Raw genomic sequence first — 22,560 nt, 5'->3', positions numbered from 1 at the left:
CTTGCACTTAATATTAAGCTCTATAGATATTTAATAAGCTAACTTGAGCGCCAACCTGTCTATTTAGCTCTGGGCTAGCTAAACATTAGCTTGTAAATTTGGCTAGCTCAAAGCTAAACTTAAATTTAGCTCTACAAAAGCAAACTGTCTCCAAACTACTAGCTTGTGAATTAAATATTTAGCAAGATATTCAAAACTATTTAGCTTCATAAATATTTAATAAGCAAGCTAACTAGCTAAATACTTAGCCCAGAGCTATTTATTTAGATAGCAAGCCAAATTTTTATGTTGCAAGCTTGCAAACCGAAGTTTTGACTTGGTAATTAAATATTGTGTTTGAAACCGACATCTACAAACGAACAACATAAAAATATGGCAACAAGTGAACACCCAGTTTTTCCTTTTGACAGGCTAACCCAAATTTATGACTCTGGTGTAAAAATAAACTGTGAAATGTCCTTTCTTTTGTAAATGACACCTTTCACCCAAAATGAAGCGACACCAGAAACCATTCTGCTTCACTAATCTATAGAAAACAGTTAATCAGAAAAATTAACTTAACACTGCGGCTCAGTGTTTTAAGAAATCCCACAATACGACACTTTAATGTTGGTCCTTTTTATAAAAAAAACATTTAATATTTAAAGAAAAAAGTCTCAACAAAAAACAAACTTAAAAGTTAACAAAAATTGATTTCTTTAAACAAAAGCACATTTTTTCCAGCTCCAAGCTCCAGGTTGAAGGCAAACGGCTCCAGCTCCAACATGTTCTAGTGTAACAGAAGGAAAAGTCTTCAGTTTCAGTGCAGCTGGAAATTTCCTCACATTTTAGGTTCAGAGTTCAACTTGGAGACAAAAAAAAATACATAAGGTCAAAAATGAATCATATTTACCTCAAGCAATCCCATTTATCTGCTTTATTTATGATGGATTTACTATAAATCGGGATTCTTCAGGGTTCCTACAAGAGCTTTTCCAGACTCTAAATAATGGATGATTTCCATTATTTTTATGAGATCTTGTTGGGTTTTAATCAGTTTTTCCATAAACACATTAAAAACATCGCTGAAGCTGGCTTCTAGATCTGTTATAAAGGGCTATTCCACAGTTTAAAACCTGGAGTGAATTATCTCATCCTTTCCTTTAAATCAGTTTGTGATCAGTAACTTCTTTGCTTCACAGAAGTTTGTTCTGGTTCTAAACTAAAGCTAGATCTTGGCTCTGGTGTAAAAATAAACTGTGAAATGTCCTTTCTTTTGGTTTTACAGGGTGTTTCTGCCAGTAACTCAAAGCACAAACTCCAGGTTTAAGTACAGGTCACTATCTGAATGTCAATAAAAATGATCTTTTTTTAGATAATGAGTCTTTTCCATTCTCATCCCGACTTGGAAAACCGATCAAATCAAATTTCAGACGGGTCCAAACTGCAGGAACCAAACAGAATCCCAGAATCCTGAAAGAAATGAACTTCTGGGGTGATTTCACAGTCCTCATATTCAGCCCAGCTGGGTTTTGTCGTAATGCCTGAGCTACGCGGCGGCGCCTCAGACGGCGGCGGCGGGCTGCGCCTGCTGAGGGTTGGTGGTGGCGGTGGGCGTGGCCTGTCGGGGCAGCGTGTACATGGCGCCCAGGAACTGGTCGGCGATGCGGCCGGCCTCGCGCAGGCCGCTCAGCAGGGCGCCGTGAACGGTGGCCGGGTAGTTTCTGATGGTGTGCTCGCCGGCGAAGAAGAGCCGAGGGACGGGCTGAGGAGGGAAACGTTTACGAGTTCAATCAATGAAGAATCAATAAATCAATAATATTTAATGTGACAGACAGCAAAGTTGCTCACTGCTGTGAAGTGGAAGGAAAATGACAGAAGTTTGAAATTAGCAGGGCATCGATTGCAGATTTCTGGCCGATCTTCAAAAACCTGATTCTGATTATATTTTCTTAAAAAGTTGCTGAGTTGGCAGCAGTGAGGCTGTTGACCAAACCTGCTGGTCTAACATGACCGGGTGGTTTTCAGACATTCTGGGTAAATGGGGTCGGAGGTTCAGATCCGTTTCAGGTGTGAATATCAGCCGATCTCTGAACATTAAAGGAAACATGGGCTGATTATTTGTTGTAATCAGACCTCCTCATCGATCGTTTGGGATTCTAGCTGTAAAACATCAGATTGGACGTCAGTTTTTGAGTCTGTTTTCAGGTGGATTTAGGCCTGGATTTGACTAGGACGTCCTAACATGAATATTTTTCAATCTAAACCCTGAATCAATTATTCTGATGATTATTCAGATTTAAAAAATTGGAACATTTTTCATTTAAACACCTGAGCCTTTATTTACAAACCAATAGAAAAACAGCAAAACGCAAATAAACAATTTGATTCCTTTTTAAAAGAGAAAATAAACATTTTATTGCCTAAAACGCAACATCATTCCTTTTAATTTAAAATGTATGAGAATATTTGTACAGGTTTGGCAAATACTGTTTTCTTTGAGTTTGTCATGCTCCAGTTAACGATTAATCGATTACTGAAGATTATTTAAAAAATAATCTAATCACAATTAATTGATTCAGTTCTGATAAAATCCTAATAAATGTGACGTTTTGTGGTTTTAACTTCAGAAAACGGGAAAAGTTGAAAGAGTGTGAATACTTCAGTTTAGTAGTTTTAAGTGAGAACATAAAAATTCGCCTTGTTCACAGTAATCGGCATGGCAACATCCCAACAGCTGGCAAACATCTGCTGGTTATTAACTGCTGGGATGCCACCCCTCCCTCTCCCAGTACTCCCAGTAAGCCACGCCCCCTCCCACCTGTGAGGCTCCTGGGATGGCCGGGCCGGGCGTGATGGGCTGGGCCATCAGGTCGTAGTCATTACCCGAAGAGCCGGCCGCCACGTACGAGTACGAGCCCCTGGCCCAGGGGTCGGCCCGCCACCGCGTCACCACCGTCTCCTTCGGCTGCCATGGCAACAGACAACAACAACAACAGTTTAAAGACTTTCCATGATGCAGGCAGCGGCGAACAGCTGGACGGGGAGCAGCTCCAGCGCCGGCCTTCATGCGCATTCCTTCCTCCCACTTGAAACCAGAAGCAAATGAGTCGTAATGACGGCGGTTTGGACCCGGCTCGGTCTGAGAGGCACGACCGCGGTTCTGGTTCTGAGGGTCCATTCAGGAACAAATTCCTCAGGAAATAAAGTCACATATGAATAGGAAGGAGGGAAAACTGAAAGTCCTGCCTATGGAGGCACATAAGGGCCAATATAGACGGAAAACAGAAAAAGGAGGAAGATTTTTAGCATAAATTTACCAAAAAAAAAAAAAAAGAAAAGTGGAAATTTCTGAGCTTCCAAAGTCGAAAAATTAATAGAAATTTTTAGATTAATTGCAAAAATTTTCTAGACAAAAAAAAATTGGAATTGTTTTAGTTTAAAAAGTAAAAATATACTACTAGAACTCAACTAAAAGTTAAAAACATGCTAATAAAAGAATGCAATAATTTTCATATTCTAGAAAAAAAAATGTGACATTTCTGAGGTTGAAAAGTAGAAAATTTGCTAAAATAAACTCAGAAATTGTGACATTAATTTGAGACGTGTTATAGAAAATAATCTGGAAATTTGTAAGTTTCAAAGTCAAAAATTTCTTAGAAAAAACTAAAATTTTGAGAATAATATCAGAAAAAAATTGGAAAATTTGGAGTTTCAAAAGTTGAAGCCAAATAAAATTTCTGCAGTTAATGATTTTTTTGTTTTATTTCTTGCAAATTTTCACATTTTTTTCTGGAAAATTTTTGCGTTTCATCTGAATCTTCTTGCAAATTTTCACTTTTTGAGCTAAAGGTTTTTTAGATTTCTTCAAATTCCTGAGTCTTTTGGCAGTTTTTCCCGCTCTGTGTAAAATGGCGGCGTCTCTACCTGAGGCACGGCGCTGCTCCCAAATATCCCTTTGAGAATGGCGAGGCAGCGCCCGACGATGACGTCGTCGCTGATGTTCTCCATGATGCCGGCCGCCTCTCCGGCCATCAGGGCCAGCAGGATGGGCGCTGCGGGAGGAGCGGTCGGTTTCAGGTGAACACAGAACGTCAGCAGCCTGCAGAGCGAGAACATGATCTCATCTCACCTTTGTAGAGGTTCCAGAAGAGGAAGAGTTCGCCCCGGCTGGCGGTGGTGGAGCCGACATGACCAAACAGGTTTACACTCGGATCCCAGAAGACCCGGTCGAAGCACAGCACCACCTTCCAGCACACACAAGCCACAAAACAACAAAAACTTCATTTAAAACAGGTTTATTCCTGCAGCAGAGCAGAGAAGAGCTCCCTCTGCTGGGGAAACCAGGAGCAAGCAGCTCAGATTGCATAATAATGCAGCACTCTCTGCTGCAGCAGCGACTGGAGCCGGAGCAGGAAGGACAGCAGTGATGCAGAATGAGCAGCAGATTACAGATCTGCCTCAGACCAGAACCAGAACCAGTCCTGCTCTACACCGGGCCCGGATCATGGAGGAAAACTAAGTTACTAGTTTCACTGTAGAAAAAGAACTCAAAAAACATATTTTTAAAACAACTTTATCAATTTAAACTGGGGAATATGGGCTCCTTCTTTTCCATCCTCATTCCTACACGGATCCCTGCTGGGGTCAAACTGCTGCAGGGTTTCAAAAAGAGCAAAATGTTTATAAAAAGACACAGAGGGAAGTAGTTAGATTGCTCATTAAATATTTAGAGAGCTAAATATTGCACATACAATTCAACTTGCCGTTTCACAGTAGATCTGCCCACAGCCTGGAACACTTTAACTCACTTCCTAAAACTCATTTTTATTCTTTAGTTTTTCCATAAGGCCTGACTTTGTGATTTACTTGCCCTGTCTGTTTTAATTTCTGTTTTATGAATACTGTGCAGCACTTTGGTGCAGTTAACATCTGGTTTTAAATGCTTCATAAATAAAACTGACATCAACAAATATTTAGTTTCTAAACCATTTACTTTGACGCTACATGTTTTGTCAGCATTACAAAATATTTAGTTTCAAGCTAAGCTACTTAGCTCAGAGCTAGCTAACCATTTAGTTTGAAAACTAAATATTTAGTTAAATATTTATGAAGCTAAATGTTTTTTTTTCTAAAATAAATATTTGGTTATGGTTTGTGTAACCTTTTAGAAATATTTAAAGAGAATTTGCAATAATTTTTCCAAAAAGAGTAAAAAATATTAGCAGACAGATTGGCTACAATCTGCCCCCTGCAGGTGGGAGTTGGCATCACATGAACTCGTTGCTTTTCACCATTTTTGCAGAAGATTTGCAATAAACTCACATTTATGCATCAGTGCAAATAAACCATGTGATGTTCTGTGATCACATGGACTGCTGGGACGTCTGACCTTGTTGAGGTTTCCAAAGCCCATCCTCTGAATGGCCGAGGTCTTCCACTCTGGCAGCGGCGGGACAAACTGGACGGCGGGCGGCTGCTGCTTCAGCACGCCCAGCGGCAGCGTGCACAGGACGGCGTCGCACTTATATATGAAGGTCTGCGTGGTGGAGCGCGTGTTGACGGCGATGACCTCACATCCTGCAGCGGGACAAGATGGAAACCTCTGAATGCACATCTGGATGAAGTCTACTTCCTGTTTCGGATTGTCGTGCGGCGGAACCTACCGGACGCCGTGTATCGGACCTGCCGCACCGCCGTGTTCAGCTTGATGTCCAAACCCTCGGCCAGTGCCACAGGGACGCACGAGTAGCCGTTCCGCACCGTCAGGTGGCTGCCGGTGAACTCGAAGTCGTCGTCCTGAGGAGGCGACACAGAGCAGAGTCTCACACCGATAAAGTCCTGGGAACGCCGGAGAGCTGGCGGGTTGGACGTGTCGCTACCTGATCCCAGTGCTTCAGAGACAGGGTGGAGAGGGGAGTGGCGTTGGCAAACTCCAGGTTGGCAAAGTGCCAGTCTAGGATCTGCCGATCCCGGGATGAAAGGTAAACATCACTGTGGGAAAGAAGGAGAAACACAATGTAGAGGCGACTGCATTCCAACAACGCTGCTGCCGACGTTAAACTACTGATAAACTAGGATACAGCAGTAAAAACATGAAGTTACATGACTGATAAATGAAAAAGTTTAACCAGAGGGAGCAGCAGTGAGAGGCGTCTCACCTGGGTGGGTTGGCCTCCAGCTCCTGCAGCTTCTCCTCCAGCTTCACCTGCATCTCCGCCAACTCATCGTACTCCTACACAAACAGCCACACTCATTATTTAACGCTGATGATATGAGGCTGATGCATCCAAACAGCAACTTTCCTGGTAGGAATAAATACTAACATGCAGTATAAGGGCTGATAAAACTCGTCTTTAAAGCAGCAGAGAAACGTTCTCACACACAGAGGCAGTAAAGTCGCATGTTTGTCAGGAAAGTATAAAAATCAACGGTTTACTCCTTTCGCCATGTTTCATTATTACATCTGAAACTTCTCCATTCATCTTTGGAAAATAATCGAAGCTTAAAGACTGGATGGACAACAACAAAACAAAACAAAAAAAGAGCTTTTATAAAACACTACAAACTCACTCCAGACCACCAGGGGCAGCGTGGAGAGGCAAATAGGATGTTCTAGGTGTGTAAAAGACATTTATTATTCTTTACTCCATCTTTCTTCAGGACATCACATTAAATCCCATCTTTACTGAGAGTCTGCTACCATAAGAGTTGGTATCTGAATTTTAAATATCCAAAATAAATGAATAAAAACAACAAATAAAACTAATTATAAAGTCTCTCTAAACAAAACTGACTGGTTGTTTTCCTCTTTGAGAGAAAAGAGGAAAACAATAAATCACGCTAATGGAAATTATTAAGCTCTTTTTAATTGATCATGTGATTCACTGCTATTGTGAGAAGCTTCCCACAGCATGATGCTGCCACCGCCATGCTTCATCTTGGGGATGGTGTATTCAGGTTTTTTCACAGACACTTTCAAGTGATTCTTCACTTTCATTCATAAAGGAATCATTTTCTCTACCTTCTGTCATTCTGTCACTCTAAACACGTTTCAGTCGTTTCAGGCTGAGTCGAGCTGCAGTTCAGAGCCTGAAACTAGCTGAGGGTGTGTGGCGAGTCCACACCCACAGAGCTTCAGGTCACGCAGAAACGGCTGACTCAACCTGTTCGTCCCTCCAGCACAAACTGGAAGAACCGTCCAAAGGTCAGGACAGGCTGCAGCAGAGACGCGGACTGTGGGAGGAATCCCAGGAAAGAGCCGCGGTCTCGCTCATGGAGGGGTAATAAATCCACTCAGCTGCACACAGACTCCATCCGCCTCGCTCAGAAAGTGTAAACAGATCTGCAGACATGAGGGCCGGCGGAGCGCGATGCGAAGCCTTGAAGTGGTTTCAGTCTCTGGTTCAGATAGCAGCTGTGTTTAAACCACACAGAGAGGTGATTTATCCGCACCAGAAATAAAACACCAACATTCCCTAATAATACATCCAAGCAGGAGACTAAACCACTTAAAACGGCTCGTCTGGGTTCTTAGACAGCATGGCATTAACGTCCTCTGAGCCGTACATCCTGATCTGCTGGTTTCTGCTCTAATTCAGATACAAACTACCAACACGACCAGCTTTCCTCCGGCAGCTTCACGTCATCCATCCACTGATCTGACGGCGTTACCTTGCAGAGCGCCGTCAGGTCTCGGTGTTTGCTCTTCACCAGGAACTCAGCAGTGATGTCTCTGGGCGGCTTCACTTCGCTCGCTTCCTTGTACTGCTGGTGGAGCTCCTTGACGCGCTCCTTAGTGGAAACCATCTGAGAGGAGAAACCAGGTGGTTAGCTCAGGCTGCAGAGCCTACGGATGCTGCTAACCACTGATGCTAACCACTGATGCTAACCTTGTTGAGGAGATCTCTCAGCTCTTCCTGAGTCTTCACGATCTTCTTCCAGTGTTCAATCTGCTCGTCTTTAACGTGTTTCTCCTGCAGCCTGCGCACACACACGCGCACACACACACACACAGAGGAAGAGATGTTTCACATACTTCTCAAAGTTCTTCACGTTGTCTGATGTTTCATCCACAAACTTTTGTGTATTTTTAAAACATTTTTTAGACCATTTATAATCATTTCTACAAAAATATCTGAAAAGTGTGGAGTGCATTTATATTCTTTGTAGAACCAGGTTTTACTGTAATACCACGTGTTTTAGGATTCATCTTTACCAACTCTGCACATCAGTGAACATCAGCGTTCGTCTTTCCACGGAATCTCAGCTAAACTTTGACTAGGCCATTCTAGACCATTCATATGCTTTGATCTAAACCAGTAGTGTCCAAATGTTTTTGTCACACGGGTCAAAATTGTAAAGTCATAATTACAGGCCAAAGCAATATAATATCAAAAACAATTGAAAAATCACAAACAATTTATATAAATCAATCTGTTGTCACTGATCAGTAAAGAACTAAGCACGCAATAACTGAAATAATTCATAATTTTCTGTAAGAATAGAATGTGAATCAATGAACAGCCAAAAATGTAAAAGGATTCAGCAAATTTGACCAATAAAATAAAATTTCACCTGATTTGTTAATCTTTTTTGGCTCGTTTGGTTATTAAAAGATGCATCAAACATTTTCCACTATAAGATTTTAATCAGTTTGTAAGAATTTTTCACTAATTAAAAACAAATAAAGTGTCTGTGAGTGAGCCGCCTGTCCTTATGTCACTGTTTCAGCAGCAATGCACTCTTCCAGTGCTCCCAGTAAGTCTGTGTGGTTCTTACTGGATGACCACCTCCAGCGCCTGGCCCAGTGAAACCGGCTTGTTGTTGAGGAAGTTGAAGTCCAGCTGGTGGCTCAGGTAGGAGGTCGCCTCCAGCAGCCGGTTGAACTCCTGCTCCACCATCTCGTCTTTTTCCTTCGGGACCTGAAAGAAACACGAAGCAATCAGGATACGAGCATCATTAGATCTGAAATATTTACACCTTGATCCTTTAAATCTGTTAGTATTACCAGTAGTGAAAGGTTTTCCACACTGACAGACGTCAGTTACTTTATTTCTGCTCTGTTCTTCAGATCTGTTTGCCTGCTTCCTGCTGTCAGACCGGCTCTAAGGGAAACTCTGATTCTCCAGGTCAGGCAGTAATGATAATAAATGTTTCTGGATGATAAATTGTCCCAGAAATTATTTCAATAAATGATCTTTTTTTTTAAATGTAATGCAGTTTGTCCTCTCAAAGATCAACAAACTTTAATTTGATAAAAACACTGAAAACTGGAAGTGGAAGATGTTTTAAATGTCTAAAATAATAAAATGACCAAAATCAATAAATAAAATTAATTTAAATAAAATTATCAACTTAATTTATTATGCAGTTAATTGAATATGTCGATTGATTTAACAGCAAATTCTGTTTTTCCACACAGATCAGGTTTGTTTGTTGCTTCATTTAGAATTTCCTCACCATTTTTAATCTGAAATTAAAAAATGTTTGACATTCAGTTTTTCCAGAAAGCATGGCCTTTTCCTCAGAATCTCTGCAAACATCGATTATTCTCTTATTAGCAGGCAGTGAGTTTCACTCCATGCTAGCAGAAAACAAATTAAACACACAGTGCTTCAGGTCGTTAAGCTCTGCAGCTGGATCACTGAACTTCTCTAACGTTGTCTGAGAGACACCTCTATTTAAAATCATCATTTATACAAAAACATTTTGTCTGGACATTCCTCAAATTAAAGCTGCTGCCTGTTTCTGGTCCTGCATGTTTGTGAAATGGTTGCATTACAAATGGTTAAAATCTTCATAATTTAATTCAACATTAGGAGTAGATCATGTAAATAGAGATATACATACACTGGTGCACCGTTCACCCTTCAGCAGGACAAGAGGGAGGGAGAGAAAACAGAAACATGTTGAGTTAAAAACATGAAACGTTCAGCTCAGACAAAGCAACAGGATCAGTTACACACATGTTCAAACATGTTATGTTAAACAGAAACATCACTGAAAAGTTCATTCCACCAAAAAAAAGAGATGAAAACTACAATAACAGCTGATACATCTAAGCATTGCACTGGGAAGTTAAGTGGAAGGAAGAACTCCCATTTAACAACCTGTATGGAGATTAGAATTAATTTTGCAAAAGAAGTTGGTGCCAATATCTGATTTAATCACCAGCTGGACTGGAGAGGAAGCAGATAATCTATGGGATGAGGAAGAAGAGACGCCTGACGAGACGAAGGTCGCTGCTTCCTGAGCAGAGCCACAGGCGGATCCAGCTGGTGAAGTTCCTGGTGCCAAAGGAGCCCAGACCAAGTACTGAGTGCAGATCCTCCACTCTGCTCAGCAGCACCGCATTTCTCCATCAAAAATCATTTTTACTGGTTTAATATTCAAATTTTGAGTTTTTACAACCTTCAGGCCAGAATCATCATAAAAACAATAAATACGTTTGTATAAAACATAATTTTCAGTTTTTAACTGAATTTCTAAAACAAAAAATGAACTTTTCACTGATTTTCTGTCTAGATGAGTTGGGATTTTGGGGTAACATGCAGGTGGAGGGCAGCTTGTGGCTGTGATGTCATACTATGATGTCATACTCACAGCCTGGCCGTTGGCTTCGTACAGAGGACACTTCTGCTTGATCTTAGCCAGCTCCATGTTGACCTGCTTACTGACCACTGCCATGGGATTCCCTCCTGATCAACACAACAAGCTGTTACAAACAGCTCCTCCTGCTGGAGGATCCTGTAACTGCAGGCCCTCCATGTAGTTACAGTAAAACAGGGATGTTAAAAAAACGAGTCGTCTGCATCATGAAGGTTCTTAAGATCAACTCAGTGGGAAGCAGGAAGTTTCCTGCTGTTCAGAGATTCCTACCCAGTCCGGTTACCACCATGGCTCCCAGGTCGGCTACGTAGTTTCCCTTCCTGAACGTGGCGACTCTTCCTCCCACGCGGTCCTGCATGCAAACAGTGTGAGAAAGAGATTAAACCGAAAGTTTGTTAGAATCAGAATGTCAGCAATTTCACAACGTGTTTTGGGTTCAAAACAGACGGAGATTAAATTAATTGTTAATTCAATACAAAGAAATTCAGAAAAATAAATCAAAACAACTTGAAAAGGAAACATATTTATTTAAAGCTTCTAAAATGATAGCAGAAAGAACCACAACATATTATAATGAAGTCTAAACAAAACATCCAGGACTTTGTGATTGTTTTGCATACAAAACGCCCCCAAAAATATCTAAATTATGGATGACGGTAAATGTGACTTTTTGTTACACACAGTATGGATTATGGACTGTAACTTGACATGAAGTAAGAAATACTGCCTCCTGCTGGTGAGGGTTAGCATTACATAAACCCAACGTTTATGTAATGTCAAAAATTTGCCAGCAGAAAACTCACAATTATGCAGAAATGTGTTGATTTTGCATAACTTTATGCAAAAAACAGGAGGGTTTGAGTAAAATAGCAGTGAACACAACCCAACAGAAAACTATTTCACATTTCTAAAACATGGACTTTATAGATAGAATCTAAAAGTGACAGTGTAATCCAAATAAAAATAGAATTGTAAAGTAATGAACGTAAAAATAATTGACTGATTTAACTAATAAATGACCCACCCTGGCTTCCAGAACTGTAACATCCATCCCAAAACTCTGCAGCTGTCTGGCTGCAGCCAGGCCGGAAACGCCGCCGCCGATGATGATGACCTTCCCCGTCTTCTTCGCTGCAATGGAACCAGAGGCGTTAAACTCTGAATCAGTTTGGATTTTTAGTGAGGTTGTTGTCAGTGTAGTGCATGATTAATGTGCAAAAAGGAAAATCATAAATCAACTTTTTAGAGCAGCAACAGAATCTAAAACATTGACGTAGTTAGAAGTTAACAATTCTGATTAACTAAACAGATGAAGTGAAAATAAAATGTGGGAGATCATGCAACTACAGTAAAAACATGAGATTATTCTAAGGGTTTAGAATAACAGCACTAATCATGTTGTTGGTAAATACATATCAGGTATTAATAGAAATGGACTCACTGGGTAAAGGCTTGACTCTCTTGTAAATGCCGAAGTTAATGAGGCCGTGCCTCTCTAAGTAGCTGTGAACTCTGTGAACCAAAACCGTATCGCCTGGGAGAAAAGGAAAACATCAAATATGAGATTTTCTTCTTGGATAAAAGAAAAAGAAATAACAAATGTATCTTTCTGATGGCTTACTGTTGTATGGAGCTTCCAGCTGCTGAACAGTCGCCTCAAAGGTGAGCTGAATCTTCGGGTTGTCCAGCCACAGCTGGATCTGAGAGGGATCAACACGAGTCAGTGATGCATGAAAGCTGCTGCTGCATTTCTGTCTGGAAGCAAAAGGACACGGGCTGGAGGCGACGTACGGTGCGGTTGCGGATGTACAGGAAGACTTTCTGCGTCTGCTGAGGGCCGCTGATGATGTCGGGGAAGCAGGCGGCTTCCTGGGACGTCATTCTGTCGTGAGGAAGGCGGCTCTGGAAAGCAGCTCCTTCCAGACCTAAAGACGACGCTGCGGTTCACTTTAATGCTGAAATCATTCCTGCTGAATGTCTTCTGAGCTCAAACAGGACAGGTCAGTGTTTTCTTGTGTTAGACTCACCTGATGGTTCTTCAGGTTCGCTGTCGTTCTCCTCCTCCGGAGGCGGCGCCGGAGGAGGGATGACCTGCTTCCTTTCCTTCTCCGCCTTGGCGTTCCTCTCCTCCTCAGAGTAATACTCATCCTCGGACAAGTTGGCCAGGCTTTCGTCCATCTCGCGGTACTCCACCTGCAACAGTAGGCACAATAAAAGCACCATTAAAACCGGCATTCCAGACGGCCACCCTGGCCTTCAGTCGCACTCCTGAAAACAACTAAGAGACAAAAGCAAAGGATCCAAAACTGAAAAATTATGTTTAAACTATAAGAAAAATAATATTTTTTAAACTGTGAAAATGATTAGAATCTGAAAAAAAATATTTAAAACCTGAAACAAAATACTGAAACTGAAAAAAAAATTCAACCCTGAAAATTATCGGTTGAGCCTGAAAAAAAAAAGAAATTTGAATCTAAAAAAGATTTTTGGAATAAAAAAAGGATTTCAAACTTTAAAAATGTTGAATCCAAATAAAACTATTGGAAACAAATATAATTTTAAACTAAAAAGAAGATCTGAAAAAATTATTTGAAATTTGAAACTGGAAAAAAATAATTAGAATTTTTTTTTAAATAATCTTTTAAGCTGAGCAAATATTTGAAATTAAAGAAAATAATTTTTCAAAACAACAAAAATAGTATTTGAAACTTATAATTTTGAAAATAAAAAAGCTCAAAACTACAATGATTTTTTTTCAGTGTTACATATAAAAACGTTGCTCAGAAGCAGAATCCATTTTATTAATAAACACATCGACACAACAAGGCCTTCTTCCCTCAGCCAGGGCGGCAGGTCAAAGGTCAGATCTCATGATGTCAGGCTTGCCCAAAACACAGAAACAAAGCTTAAACTTTGAGTTGCCAACGCGACGACAATGAAACCTAAAATGCTTAAAGCAGGGGCCTCAAGCTGCAGCCAACAGGGCGGCGGGTCTGCTTCAACACACCTGAATAAAGAGTCGGGTCATTATCAGGAGCCATGACTGCATGTTCAAAAGAAGATTTAATCTATCCATCTTTACAGCTTCAGAACCCTAAAATGTTTACTTTTGCTCGCTTCCGCCGACTCGTTCTGCGGACTTCAGCCGAGTCAGCGTCGGCGCCTGCAGGCCCTGACTGGTGGGGGAACGGGGGCCCGCCGGGCTCCCCGCTCGGGGACGATCTCTCCTTTTTCTTCGGGTCCAGCGGCCCAGCGGCCGAGGCGGACGGGCCGCTCTGGACATCGGCTCCCAGCGGCCGTTCGCCCCCCGCTGCTCCCACAGAAGATGAAGAGGAGGAGGACGAAGAGCCTGCATCTGATTTCTTGCTAGACAGCATAATGGAAGACGATGGAGGCCTCTCCTGAACAACAGACGGATTCGATTATATGGACACCCAGCAGCAACAATGACAAGGCAACTGTGAAAAAGACAATCAGAGTGAAATGAAACTAATTTAAAAGTTTTAAAACGGCTTAAATGAAAAATATTTCAAAATATTTGATGAGAATGACAAAGTGTGAGTTGCAGGCGGAGAACAACAAAATAAGTACTTTTGCACGGCATCTAAACATCATAAATGTGCAGAAAATGATAATTTGCAACATTAAACAAAAATCAAATCTAAACCCAACCAACATCTCCCACTATATTCAGACTGTCCTGAATACCTGAATCTCAGTCATTATGGACGGAAGTGGGGCTGCGTAGTGTTAGTAAATCATTTAATGGCGATAATGTTGGTAAATTTTCTACGATGATATCTGCATATTATTTTCTTCCTCTCCTTCTCATCTGTGTTTCCGTCTCTCTACACATCTGCTCCTCTGCTAAATATTACATTAGCACAGAAAAATGCAAGCTAGAATTTACTAGCCAACAATTACTGAATTCAAAACTGCTCTTAATTATATGAATATTGCAGAAAATTGATCTTGCAATGGCAATGTATTGTGCATTATTTTATTCCGACTCATATTTCTGCACTATTTTGGAAATATTAAAGTCATGCACAACAGTACAACTATAAATAGAGTTTAGAGAAAGTATGAATAAAGTCACGATTTAATTCAAATATGGATCAGCAGAGATATATATGTTTATAGTTTTCAACAAGCAGCAGTAAAATCAGATATGAAACAGAATAATGTCAAATTAAAGGTAATGAGACAACCGCTCTACTGTTTGAAACCATAAATACACAAAATACAATGCAAGTCTGAGTAATACATCCCCAAATAATAACACTTCTCTTCACTGGATGACAGAAACGATGTACAGTGTGTATGGGAGTGATGGTTTCATGAAATGAAAGCTCCAAGGTACAGTAACCTTGTCTTGTTTTACCCATTTCTCCGTACACCTGGTAATATCCATTCAAACACTAAGGGACGAAGACAGAACCAGAAATATGGTTACACACGAACTGAACAACACTGTCGGCCTTTAATAAGACACTTGGTTCAAGACAAGCTAACAAAGTCAGAAAAAAAAAACACCCGAAACGTCACTGGCAAAATGTTTGAGACAGTTTAGTCAGGAAAACGAAAAAAAGAGAAAGTTTTTCCTGTGTAATCAGCTTTGTACGGAAGAGGATCAGGACCAGCGAAAAATAAAAAAAAATAATTCTGACTTTAATAAGAGAGCAGCAGCAAAAACAAGCGAGGTGGATTAGCACCAACAACTGTTGGCGTCATCCATGACATGTTACTGTGGAATACCGTCTCTGCTGCTAGCAGCTGTTAGCATGTCATAACAATCAACTGTCATACAGCTACAGTGTTCAGTCAGAGGCCTCTTCAGATTCGTAGCAAGACTAACTGCTACTGGAGACCCTTCCTGCCCAAAGTATCAACATCCACAACCTCTTTCATACTTGGATGATGAGTTACAAAAACAAATGTTTCCCTTTGAAATAAATGACATAATTTTACCATTTTGCACATAATTATGAGAATAAAGTTAACATTATTCTATTTCCTAGTTTACCTGATCCTCTTCCGTAGCTTTGGCATTAATCATCACTAAAATAGCCTTCCCTAGCTTCCTATTTCTATTATGTTGGTTCAATGAATTAAAGTCAGCTAGCAACGGAAGCTAGCACCGAAAGATGGACCCTGCTAGCGCACACAATAGCTTTGTTACTAAAAACGAGCAAAATTTACAACATGTCGGTTAGATTTCATAATCTAAGAACCGAATTAAACAATACAATGCATTTCCAACACATCTAGTCTCTTATTGTAAATGCATGCTGTTAAAATGACCATAGAAGACCATGCTTCTTTAGCTCAGGCTAACAATGAGACGCAGCTAGCAGGTGAGCAGGGTTTGCATAATAACAGATTTGTCCTAAATACGTCCCATTAGAAAGCATTAAAATGCAAATTTATTATTAACACATCAAAGTGAATGCCATAGATTAATAATGGAAAAATAAGATTAAAGACATTACCTCTCAATCCTCCGAAAATATCAACACAAAGACGTTACAGATGCAGGTTTTTCAAAGAACTCTTCCGTGATTGGTGGATGACAAAATCGTTATGAAATGCCACTAAGATATGATTGGCTGCCGAAACCGTCGATGAAAAGAAAGGCGGGGTTTACCAAATAGACGCTAGTCCGTTTTTGTTAAATCCAACCTGCATGGGCCGTAAAATCCAACCATTGTTTTTTGTTTTTGTTTTTTTTTTGTTTTGTTTTTTACTCTTTTCTAACAGCTGGTCTGAATCTAACGTATTTTAGGTTGATTTTCATGAATCTGAGAAAACCGATTCAAGCGCCACTGGAACTGACGTCGATGTGGAAGAACAGAGATATAAGATTTGACGCCCCAGCTGTACCTCAACGTCGCCGCCATGTTGTGATGGGCATGTTTGAAGATTTGAAGAAACTGGCACAAAGCTGTACAAGATAGTACCGTTCCAATGGGGTGAGTAGAGGTTTGGTAAAACAGCTACCTATCAGAACATCTGATTTAATATTTTAAAATTGTGTCATCATACTGACAAAACTATTGTCAAAAACTAAAATAAAAATAAATAAATGCAAATAAGATACTTACAAAATAAGCTCAGGCAGAACAAACACTTTTCCAAATATATGTATTTTTTTCAATATAATGTGAAATTAATACTCAGTAAAGAGAGGAAAGTACTTCCAATGAATATATGGTGTTAACTGTTTCTTCTTGATCCGCTAAAAAAGGCTGTGCAGACAGAAAATAACACTAGAAAAGCAAAGCTTGTGTGAAAGCAAGAGATCTTACTTTAAAATAAACTATAGGTGTGTGTCTGTCTGGTGTAACTTTGGTTAAAACTATTTTGGTCACATTGGTTAGATGACGCAGATACTTTGCTCAAGAAAAGTAGCATTACTTTATAATAAAGTTACTACTAGTAAAAATAAAAAGTACAGTACAGTACAATATTCCTCTTTTTTCCCCCAAAAAGTGCATCAAAGCAACTATAGGCTCTATCACTGATCCCGGCAAACTCAACAAGTGTTTACATCCCTGTTTTTGCTTGAACAACTTTTTGTTCATTTATTTTAAATATTTTAAATAGTCTGTTGCTGTATTATATGCATAAATATGCACATATCATACATTTATTTAAATCATCCTATTCAGATTTTTAATAACTGCACATGTTATTTAATTTTTGGTATTGTGTCATCTCTTATTTTTTGTTATAAATGTTATTTTATTTTATTATTTTACCTTAGTTTGAATCTATATGCTTCCACTTACCTTTAACTTGCTGCTGGTGCACGTGGATCTCCCCATTGTGATACATAAAGAATATTTCTGTTCTATTCATTTATTTGGAAAATACACTTTCTTCTTCACACAGTCCTACTGGTTTTCAAGAAGAAGCCACTCACAATATGGCGGACCCATTAATGCTTGGTGTCTATGTCTGTAATGTCTATGTGAAAGAAAGGCGGGGCAGGAAGAAGAAGGGAGTCGGAGGACAGGTAAAGGTGAGCGGATATATCGTTCCTTCAACCCAGGAAAAGGTCCCAGAGTCTTTTGACTTCTTCGTTTCTTCATTTTTTTAGCCCACTGCTGGTAAGAATCCCTAGTTAATTGATATATATTCCGATTCAAGGGTACGTTTTATTTTAAAAAGTGAATTATTGGGACTGAGAAATGTATTAAGTGACATATTTAGTGCTCATAAATGACCTATGTGTTGCTCAGCGCTGAATTACTGGTGTGTAACAGTCAAATATGTAGGATTATAGTGTGTTAAATGGGTCAGTAATTGATTAAAATGAAACAGAATGCAAATAGTTAAATGAGCGTAAACAGGAAGTATTGTGCTCAGTAGTTTACCCATCTAAATTACATAAACTTGGTGTTTCTGATGTTTTTTCCACTGCCAGAGATATTCTATAACTACTTTAAATAAAAGTACAACTTGAAATATAAGTCGGAAACATATTTTTTGAGATATGAAACAATCCAACAGAATCAAGGCAATGGTAAAGGAGGAGCAGGAAGAGTCGTCCAACCGGCCTGACAACACTGCCTTCACCCAGCAGCGGCTTCCAGCATGGCAGCCCATTCTCTCTGCAAGCATTGTTATTCCAATGTTTCTCCTCATTGGGGCCGCTTTCATTGGTGTTGGAGTTGCTCTTTTCATCACTTCACGGGACATCCAGTTGCAGGAGGTAAGACAGGAATGTTTAATGCAACAGTTGTTTTTACCAGACTGAGAACGAAGAGTCAGATGTCAGAAGAAACAAACAAGACAGAGTCTTTAGTTTTCAGTGCTAAAATGGCGACTCACCTGACTTTCTGACACTATAGATTAGCAAGAATTTGTGTTGTAACCATAAAAACAATTTGTTTAGTACCTTTTCCCCTCTTAACAGTTGGACTACACTGGTGATGACTCTGAACATCCCTGCTTTAAGTGCAGAACAAATACAGAGAAATGTACGTGCAGCATGACGTTCTCCATCCCCACGCTGTTCAAGGTTCGACACACACCGTGCTTTACAATCTGATATTTTAAGCTTTCTACTCTTGTCATCTGAGACTGTTTGTTTTGTTTTTGCATGTTCCTTTGCCACACAGGGGCCTGTCTTCTTTTATTATGGCTTGACCAACTACTTTCAGAACCAAAGAAAGTATGGGGCATCCAAAGATGATAATCAGCTGTATGGAGACCTAGATTACTTTACAGTAAGATGATACACCTTTTAAAAGAAGAATTCACGAAAGGCTAAACAGAATACCTTTTCAAAACGTCACATTTTCATTGCAGCTCTGGCAGTATGTTTAGGTCGGTTGTCCTGCTGGAAGGCCTTCTGCAGCCTCTAACAGGGTTTCTTCCAGGATAGTCCTGGATTTAGCTCCATCCATCTTCTCATAAACTGCAGCCATTTATAGTTCATCCTGAAGAAGCAGAGCACGACCCCTGCCTTAGCCATGTTTCACCATTCTTTTCATGGTGTTCAGTGGTAATTGTGCTGTGTGATGCTAGCTCTGTCCTGACCATACCACGATACTGAAGATATGGGTCAGTATGGGCCACTTTCGTAAAATAATGTACCGACCCGAACCATTCTACTCAGAGGAAGTACAGCATTAGAATGATGTTTCTTGACTCTCTCTCTTAAAGGCCATATTTGAAGAGTTTATAACATATAGCTTCAGTAAATCTTGTAAAAGTGTGTCTAACTTAAACCAAGCAGTAACAGATTTCAGACATCAAACTGATCAGTTATTTATTTGTATCTCCTGAAAGAATCCTTCCACTGACTGTGACCCGTATACCCGTGATAGCAAAAACATGCCAATCGTGCCTTGTGGAGCGCTGGCAAACAGCATGTTTAATGGTATGTATGATGTAGCAGTTATTCCCTACGGTAAATACTGTCTCGTTTTCTGACTGCCTCAATTCTTTCTGCCTTTTTCGAAAGACTCCTTTTCGCTCAGTCATACGGTCAACGGGGTTCAAAAGATTGTGCCTCTGGATGGAAAAGGGATTGCTTGGTGGACTGACTACAACATCAAATACAGAAATCCCAGCATAACGCCCCTGATCAACGCCTTCAACGGTACCACTAATCAAAATTAACTCTGTTTCTCTTTGGAGCTAGCATTAAACAGTGTTTTTTTCTCAGGAACCAAAAAGCCCACAAACTGGCCTAAACCCATTTATGAGCTGGACACCACAGATGTGTACAACAACGGCTTCATCAACCAAGACTTCCTGGTCTGGATGAGAAGGGCTGCTCTTCCAGATTTCAGGAAACTATATCGACGAATCACACATGATGACTATGCAGATGGTCTACCAGCTGGAAACTACACTCTGACAATTGCCTACAGTATCCTTTAATATGCATTATGATTCTGGGAGGGGTGACTAAGGCTCAGAGGAGGTATGTTTTATAAACATAATGAATTATTATTGGTTTTATCTTTTTATCCTGCTGTCAGTCTTTAGGGTTAAGCATAAACTTCATAATACCAATTTGCTAAACTGGTTAGATGAAGTTTATCTTAGAATGACTCAGGAGTTTACTGAGGTGAAGGAGGATCAGGCAAATATTTTGAGTCAGGCAAACAAGCTAGGCAAATAACTACTGCCATGCAAAGGACCTCCTTACTGCTGAGTCACTTCAGCTGCAAGTCATCTTGATAGGTTTGGACTCAAGCGACATTTATTGATACATTTTGTTTATTTTTCTTAAACTCTCTGCAGTGCTGCTATGCACGTCTCTGGATGACTGAGTGGTTTTAAATTCACAGCACCATCCATTTTAAAGGGAGATATATATATATATATATATATATATATATATATATATATATATATATATATATATATATTATTTGGGCTTGGGCTTCATGTTTGTCACACTCATTTCAAATTCAATAAATATGTGGAAACAAAAATGAAGGAAGGAGAGAAAGCACAAGGCAGCTTAAAGTTGCTGCAGAGTGGGAATGTCGCATCCAGACCAGTGAGCTCTGGGATGAACGCACAGAGGTTTACTGACACACAAGATCCAAGTAGTGATAGTAAAATGTTCGGCTCCAGATTGGTTCTTAAAATAAAAATTAAGTTTAAGATTTGCCCTGTAAAGAAGAGGAATATTATCTGAGAGAGTTTGCTTAGAGACCTAACCAACTGGCACCTTACCCAGTATTTTAAAAGCAATCTGTGGTGAGCCTGGTTTGTCTGTTATTCACATAATTTATTTATTTTTTTGCTTTCATCAAAAAATAAAACTATAACAAGAATATTTTACATTGGTGAGCCAGTAGTTCATCAGTACTGCTGAGGGTTTCACTCCATTACCTGTCAAAAAGTTATTCTGAAGCAACATCGCTCAAACTCATTGCTTTGTCTCCTGTTTGTTTTCTCACATTTTGCCATTGTTTCATGTAGCAGGTTGAGAGGTCAAAATACTGAAACATTTGAGGTGCAGCTCAGTCGGTTACAATAAGCATCATTATATATCATTTTATTTCATTAACTCAGTTCATAAGTGAAACTCATAAATGTGTTTATTTCTGTTAATTTTAATGATTGACTGATGAAAACTCCTCCATTAAAACAATGAAAGGTTTTTAAATGGCCTTCATAGATGTAGTGTTACTGCCAGAGCGATTCGTCTGTACTTTTCTAGTTTTCTCATTAAGATCCTTGAAGACGAGCTGTGAAGTCTAAACTTATTGCATATCCTTAACGTATTTCCCTCAGACTACCCCGTTCATTCATTCAATGGCAAGAAGAAGGTGGTGCTCAGCAACGTGTCTTGGATGGGAGGAAAGAATGACTTCCTGGGCATCGCCTACATCGTGGTTGGCTCCATGTGTGTCGTCATGTCCGTCGTTATGCTCATTGTGTATGCTAGATTCAAGTTTGCCGAAGACGTCTGAGCACCTGAAAAAGTGCCAAAGGAAACATTTTCATGTAGTTGATCAACCTCAGCTGGAAACGGCTCTGGCTTCGAACAAAGGATTATAGTGACCTGTTGGAATTAGGATTTGGAGTTTAAATGTATTGCTAGTGCTCTATTTTTCTTAAAATTTCTATCTGTATTTCTTAAATGGCTTTTATCTTCAGGGTTAAAGCTGCTTCCTACTAATAGGTCAATAATCTTAAAGCCATATTTTTCACGAACAGCCATTTTAAACTAATCAGGCAGTTACATTTGAGAAAGAAGCTTCATAAAAATGTTGTAAAACTTGTATTTATTTCTGACTCAGGGAAATGGTTTACAAGCTTTTATTCTCTTAATGTCTTTTGTTGGGTGGCTTCAAAGCTTTTGTAACTTTTAGTGTTCCTTGAAATGATTCTTATCATTTTGATATTTATTGAATAAAACAACAAAATATTAGTTTGTTCCTCTGTGTCTTATTTATGCTCCTATGCTCAACTTCAAGGATTCTGTTTATTAAAAAAAAATAGATCTTTGATTAACTAAATTATTTTTACCTTTTAAGGAACTGTGGTTGTGACATTGATTTAATTTCAAACTTAACGTATATTTGACAGAGCTTCAGTATTTACCGTACATACACCTTTAACTTTCTAATTTTTTCACATTCCAATCATGAAGTTAATTGTATTTTATTAGGAAAGTTCTCTGATGAAACCCTGATTTAAACTTCCCAGTAACTTCCTGTCTGACTTGTCTGCTGTGGTCTTCATAATCCTGTTTGTTCTTTGATCTTCTCCAACAAAGCTTCACAGAACAGCTGCGTTTTGACTGAGACTGTTTCACACACAAAATGTGTAAAAAATTAATGTAGTGATATATTTTTGTAAGATAATGTGGATCTAAATGTAGGAGAATCTGCAGATATTTTGTTGATTTTTGCCGTTTTCTCCAGCATGAAGGTCTGCAACCTGCAGCTCCGGACTCTAAGGTGACTCTTTGGACTTTCCACAATGGCTCTT

General features: G+C 39.6%; 2 protein-coding genes across 5 annotated transcripts; one reads left to right on the top strand and one right to left on the bottom strand.

Annotated features, from left to right (window-relative positions):
• Positions 1-720: 720 nt before the first annotated feature.
• kdm1a (lysine (K)-specific demethylase 1a) lies at positions 721-16,148 on the bottom strand. Of its 4 annotated transcripts, none has more exons than XM_015017997.1 (22): positions 16,083-16,148; positions 14,960-15,011; positions 13,698-13,991; positions 12,618-12,786; positions 12,382-12,527; positions 12,212-12,290; positions 12,032-12,124; positions 11,615-11,721; positions 10,861-10,942; positions 10,585-10,679; positions 9,832-9,849; positions 8,761-8,903; positions 7,872-7,962; positions 7,654-7,788; positions 6,141-6,214; positions 5,862-5,973; positions 5,646-5,778; positions 5,372-5,559; positions 4,112-4,226; positions 3,907-4,034; positions 2,801-2,947; positions 721-1,744 (listed from the first exon to the last, which is right to left on the bottom strand). In XM_015017997.1, the coding sequence occupies exons 2-22, from the start codon at positions 15,002-15,004 to the stop codon at positions 1,544-1,546; spliced, it is 2,595 nt and encodes an 864-aa protein (XP_014873483.1). In that variant the 5' UTR covers positions 15,005-15,011; positions 16,083-16,148; the 3' UTR covers positions 721-1,543. The 4 variants fall into 4 exon arrangements, with proteins under 4 accessions (XP_014873483.1, XP_014873484.1, XP_014873485.1 ...); XM_015017998.1 differs by having other exon boundaries at positions 12,618-12,783; XM_015017999.1 differs by having other exon boundaries at positions 12,382-12,515; positions 16,083-16,147.
• Positions 16,149-17,582: 1,434 nt separating this feature from the next.
• On the top strand, positions 17,583-21,997 carry tmem30b (transmembrane protein 30B). Its single transcript, XM_015018001.1, has 8 exons — positions 17,583-17,702; positions 18,106-18,307; positions 18,512-18,616; positions 18,717-18,824; positions 19,390-19,480; positions 19,565-19,702; positions 19,769-19,975; positions 21,358-21,997. The coding sequence occupies exons 2-8, from the start codon at positions 18,116-18,118 to the stop codon at positions 21,534-21,536; spliced, it is 1,020 nt and encodes a 339-aa protein (XP_014873487.1). The 5' UTR covers positions 17,583-17,702; positions 18,106-18,115; the 3' UTR covers positions 21,537-21,997.
• Positions 21,998-22,560: the final 563 nt, after the last annotated feature.

The sequence above is a fragment of the Poecilia latipinna genome, unplaced genomic scaffold (genome assembly GCF_001443285.1).
Source record: "Poecilia latipinna isolate Pla-1442-1.1 unplaced genomic scaffold, P_latipinna-1.0 Scaffold2217, whole genome shotgun sequence".
Lineage (NCBI taxonomy): Eukaryota > Metazoa > Chordata > Actinopteri > Cyprinodontiformes > Poeciliidae > Poecilia > Poecilia latipinna.
This window is presented reverse-complemented; position numbering and strand designations above follow the sequence as displayed.